The sequence below is a fragment of the Anneissia japonica genome, unplaced genomic scaffold (genome assembly GCF_011630105.1).
Source record: "Anneissia japonica isolate Jap-2015-1 unplaced genomic scaffold, ASM1163010v1 scaffold287712_len2945570_cov188, whole genome shotgun sequence".
NCBI lineage: Eukaryota > Metazoa > Echinodermata > Crinoidea > Comatulida > Comatulidae > Anneissia > Anneissia japonica.
In genome coordinates, this window is record NW_022704401.1 from 114,309 (window position 1) to 120,137 (window position 5,829).

General features: G+C 34.6%; 1 protein-coding gene across 1 annotated transcript; it reads left to right on the top strand.

Moving 5' to 3' along the window:
* Positions 1-2,638: 2,638 nt before the first annotated feature.
* LOC117104716 lies at positions 2,639-5,587 on the top strand. Its single transcript, XM_033245602.1, has 2 exons — positions 2,639-2,852; positions 3,395-5,587. Exons 1-2 carry the CDS (start codon positions 2,658-2,660, stop codon positions 5,042-5,044), a joined length of 1,845 nt encoding a protein of 614 aa, XP_033101493.1. The 5' UTR covers positions 2,639-2,657; the 3' UTR covers positions 5,045-5,587.
* The last annotated feature ends 242 nt before the right edge of the window (positions 5,588-5,829 follow it).

Sequence of the window (5,829 nt, forward strand, 5' to 3'; positions counted from 1 at the left end):
CTATTTTATGACATCAAAAGCAATATATAAATCAAATGAAATGTTTTCTTGTGATATTAGGCCCACTGTGGAATTATTGATAATGATCAAAAGGGTTATATAAAAGGAAGATTTTCTGATGAAAATATTCGTCTTGCAAATGAAATACTTGAATACACAGATAATGAAAATATTGAAGGCATCACGCTCTCACTAGATTTTCGAAAAGCTTTTGATTCCGTTAATAAAGATTTTATGTTCGAAACAATCAAATCATTCAATTTTGGTAAATCGTTCTGTAGATGGATTAAAACAATTTATAACTTTACTGAATGCGTTATAATTAACAATTGGTGGATATCAGAAAGTTTTGAAATGTATAACGGCATACGCCAAGGCTGTCCCTTATCTGCATTGTTGTTCATTTTAGTTGTTGAAATAATGGCTAATTATGTAAGGAGTGACAATAATTGTATAAATTTACCATGTAACCCTCTTCAGTGTGAAGCTCATATTGCGCAGCTTGCTGATGACACGTTTGTATTCGTTAGGAATGAAAAAAGTCTTACAGGTGTTTTAAAGGTTATAGAACAATACTGTAAAATGTCTGGTTTAAGTCTTAATAAGAAAAAACAAGAGCCATGTGGCTAGGGAAATGGAAAAATCGTAAAGATAAACCACACCAATTGTGTTAGAGTAGTGAACCAATAAAAAAATTAGGCATTTGTATCAGTTATGACAATATCAAAAGTGAAAATTTAACAAATTACTTAGTTTTGAAAAAAAATATTAAACGTTTGGAAATGTAGAAAATTATCATTTATGGGAAAAAACACTATTTTGAAAAGTCTAGGTCTCTCAAAACTGTTGTATAATGCATCAATAATTAAAACCCCAGATTTTGTTGAAAATAAAGTTAAAACTAAAAATCAAAAGAAAAACAATGATTGGTTTACCTAAAAATGGTGAAATAAAATGCCTGATTTTCCTTTACAATGTAAAGCCCTGAAAATAAGCTGGGTGAGAAAAGAGTCATGAAAAAGATAATGCGAAGTGGAAAATACTTCCATTATACTATTTCAATAAGATTTGTACAGTAGATGTTATCTTTACTATGTCAAACGTTAAAATAATAATAATAATAAGACAACATTGTTTGGATAAGATTCTTCCTGTTTTTTTATTTAAATGTACTCAAGGCCACTGCCGAATATAATGCTTGTAATATTTAAGAAGTTGTCAATTACAATGATGTTATAGAACAGAACCTTTGGGGAAATAAGTGCATAAATTTTAACCAGCAGTCATTTTTATATAAAAACTGGATTGCATCTGGTTTTAAAATGTAAGATATTATCAATAACAATAGAATGTTGACGTCCAAGGAAATCTTAAGAAAACTAAAAAAAATTAATGAGATTTATACAATTGCGATGTACACAATTTATAAGCATAAACTTCTTCTAGAGCTAAATAAACCTGTATGTAAGGACATCTGGAGATATTTTACAATTGAATTAAAACACGTTATATTTTCATTGCGGATTTTTTGGGCTCAGTACGGACTCCAAAATCTTTAAAAGGGTACAATCTTTAAAAGGGTATTATAGGTATGTGTGCATATGCTGTGTGATTTGATTAAATATGTGATTTGTTTTTTTTTAATAAAAAGAAACCACCGCACGCTGGAGGCATGACACAGGCTCAGCAATGACCAATTCAGGCAGCAATGGTCAAGTTGAGATAATGTATGGAAATAAAATGACAATAAAAAGAGATGGATATTCAACTAAAGAAAAAAGACAATTGAAAATTGAAAATATTTATTGATTGTCCATGTTTGCATTTGTTATTTAAAAATTTGTTTTAGAGAATCGTGTTGTTTGTACATAAATGAAAATGATACTGAATAAAGGTGGGTTACCCCACAAGAGAGAAAAAAAAATAATGGGTGATCGATTCAATTATGAGTTAAATAATGAATTACATATAAATAATTGTTTTAAATAAAAAATTTACACTTGGCGCCTCATATTAGAGAACACTGTCAGCCTCAGTAATCAGCCGGTTTTCCACTAGGCGAATTTATTCGCGCAAATCGGAAGTTCGCTTCCTGATTTATCTGGCCGGACGCCCTCTTGAGGCGTAGCATTGTGTAATACAAGGTTCCCGACGGTTATTTGGACCTGTTCAACCATGAAGCCTTCGTGATCTAGTGGTTATGACGCTCGCCTTGTCAGTGGGAGATCGCAGGTTCGAATCCCGTCGGAGGCATTTTATTACACAATGACTCTTATAGGACTTTATTCGTTGAAAGGCTACAGGGTAGCCTACGATGTTCCATCAAGTCCTTATTTTAACACTGTATATGTACCTTTGGTGATTTATATTATAATTATTTATTCAACAGTGTCAACGGCTAACTCCCTTCAGTATCATATCTGTCTCTTATACACATCTAGATGTGTATAAGAGACAGAGATTAGCCTTATGCCAAGTAACATTAATCGTACTGCTAGGAATAAGTGGGTGACATCCTGTGACTAATGCCATACCATCATTCATCATATCTGGGAAATTCCAAAATATCTCTATACACTGCAATATGCAATATGATTAGATGGCTAGACCTATTACTCGGAATATTAGCTATCCAGAAAGTGAGGACTAAAGTTAAGATGGATGTCGAACAAGGCTTATGCTGGCGATGTGAAACAAACAAAGCAAAGAAGAAGTGTACTCGTTGCAATATTGCTGAGTATTGTGGAACTCAGTGTCTGGATCATGACAAGATCAGACATAAAGTAGAATGCGACATGTGGAATAGAGGCAAAGAGTGTGCAAGATGTAAGAAAAAAATTAAATGCTCATCGGTAAGCATTTTACTTCTTGTATTTATAATGTTAAATCACTATACTAAAACAAAAAGGTACTACATTAACACAATTTTATTGTTAGACTATTAATGGTATAAGTAAAAGTAGAATACTACTCATAGTGGCATTGTGCTGAATTTTGTATGGGCATGGTCCGTGACTATGTAGCCGTAGAAAGGCGCATGTTCACATTATTCCACAACGACAGGAGCTGAAGTGAACCATAGCCTCAGGGTAGCCCATACTTTTCCAAAAGATGCAATGGGTTCTTTAGATTCTTTAAAGTTCAAACGAGCATATTGAAAATATCTTTAGAATAAAATAAAAATCTCATATTAAAAAAATAATTAAAATATTTAATTTCACACGAGTAAGGGCGGAATTTTCAAATGATTTTGCTTTAAATGATAATAAGCTATTGTATGAGGATTTGACCATTGCGATAACCCAAAATACATATCATTTTTAAAACCAGAATTTCTTTGAACTTGATACCAAGGAATACCTGATGATTTGATGTTTTCTCATTGTCTTTTTAGTGTTCTGCATGCAAAGAAATTACGTATTGCAGCCGAGAATGTCAACGCCAACATTGGCCATCTCACAAAACTGAATGCAAACAAATTCGCCAACAATTGAAAACGTTGGCTGAAAAGCACAGATTTCACCTTCAGTGGCATAATGAAATGCAAACGATGAATGATTTCCCTTACTATTTCGGGAACACTCTTGCTGTCGATGTACTGAAACTAGGCTGCAACGAAGCAGAACCATCTTCCAAAAATGTTGTTTCTCAACTTGCAAGAGATTACAACATCTTATTCGCAGGTGTTGGAGACTTACGCAATCTCCTGCTTACAACAGCATCACTTCCAAGCAACTTCACAGGTAATGTTAGGTTTACCCTAAACGATATCGATCCATTTGTTCTAGCTAGAGGTGCACTGTTCCTGTATATGATGATAACTCGGAGTTCAAGAGAATATATCGAGGTGTCAATCACGAATGTATGGTATTCGATTCAACTCCCAGATGAAGATTTCTATCTTTTGATGTCAGCCCTCAGTGAACTTATGGAACACACTGTCGAAACACTGAAGGGTAAGACAAACAATCTTCTGGATGTAGAGGAGAAGGATTTTGAAATGATGAAAGAGATTTGGAAAAAGTGGAGAGAAATGGAATGTAATACTGGAAAGTATAATTCCATTCATTTGTCTGCTCAGAGATCCAGCATATTTGACAGAGATCCCGGGTCATCAAATGGTATATCGACTTACATTCATTTGATTCCGCAAGAGTATCGCATATCTGCAAAAAAATACTTTGAAAACGGATTGTTTTTACCAAATGATGTCCATAAAAGAACCGAATTGAAATATGATAACCCTACCTTAACTGGACGCCCAAGGTTTGCGGAAAAAAGCGTGCATGTTCGGTCAAGACCAAAGTTTTATAACTTCGTATACTGCATCCGAGCTGATGTATTGCCATTCAATGGCTGGGATTACATCCAGGCAATAAAAGTATCGCAACCAAACTCAATCGTTGATCTATTCCATACGTACATTGCCAGCATCATAAAATCTGCATTAATATTTTTTGAAAGAAATATGATCTATTCAAAACCCATTCTCAAAAACTGTACAGATCTTTTTAAGTTACCTAATGCAAAGCCTGAATTCGACCGTATTATGACATCAAACATTGCAGATTACATTAACATCAAGGTACTGCTATCATCAATGCGCCCTCTTCTGAGCACAACTAACAAACATGCCGTACTTGTTACAGAAATAATGAACTGGACACGCTGGTGTCCAGAGGCAGATTTGGGAAATCCACTGAATGCATTCAAGATATACCGCTTAGGATTGCCCGATAAATTGTTTCAAGACACAGGGCGCCGTAATGATTTTGAAAATATGCTTCAAGGTATGAAAGCTTACTATGACGACACTACATTTTTCATTCGTTACTTGCGCATTTTGTTTCTTGCGACAACTAATGAAACGTCAGTAGAAGAGATTCCATTCTTTCTTAAATCTTTTGAAAATATTGAAGGTTTTTGTCTCAGAGATTTCACAAAAGAACTTAATAAGGTAATTCCATTTCGATATCGGCTGAACACAAGGCTATGTAATCATTGTACTGGATTTGAGAGAAATTTAGAATGGCAACTGGTTTAAAATATAGGCCTATCAAAAGATCAGAACACACAATCAAGTCAAAAGGAAAAAAAAGAGATGCAGATTGTGTGAAACACAGAATGTTGGGTAGCAAAAGGCCAGGTGAGAAAAAGGAGGAAAAAAGGCCCGATAGTAAAATATTGTGTTGCTTAAGGCTCGAAGGTAAAAAGCCGTGTAAAGGAATCATGACGACAGATTTCCATATGGGATACTAGTGTCACGAAAATTCGGGTACCATCGAGAAATTAGGTTCCAGACCTAAATTCTCGTTTAAGCGAAAATTTTGGGTTTCGATAAATTAAGTTCCACTCTCACTTTATGGCCCTTATAGTACAGTGCATAAATATTTTCTATGTTTTGAAACTAACGAACTGATCGTTATTAAGGAGGTGAACTTGTATTTGGAACAAAAACCGTGAAAATAAGCAGAAAATATACAATTTTGAATGTTTTTTAGTCTTGTTAATGCTTTAGTACGCGTCTGCAAAGACTACGATGCTGACCAAATCCCATCACTGCTGCAAGAGCAGCGCGAAGATTGTCCTCGTTACCGCCTGTTAGCTGCCAGGTTCTAAATCGTGATTTTCAGCCAATAGAGTAGATATACAGTATGCCCAGAGTGGGAAAACAAAAGATGAAAAAGATGGGTAGCGGTAATACTACAGTATTGTAAGCTGATTTACTTACACTACGAGCAACAAACCAGAATTGTATCCCCTTAATCCTGTCTCTTATACACATCTACACAACTCGTCGTAAAAATAGGCACAGCGTATTATTATAAA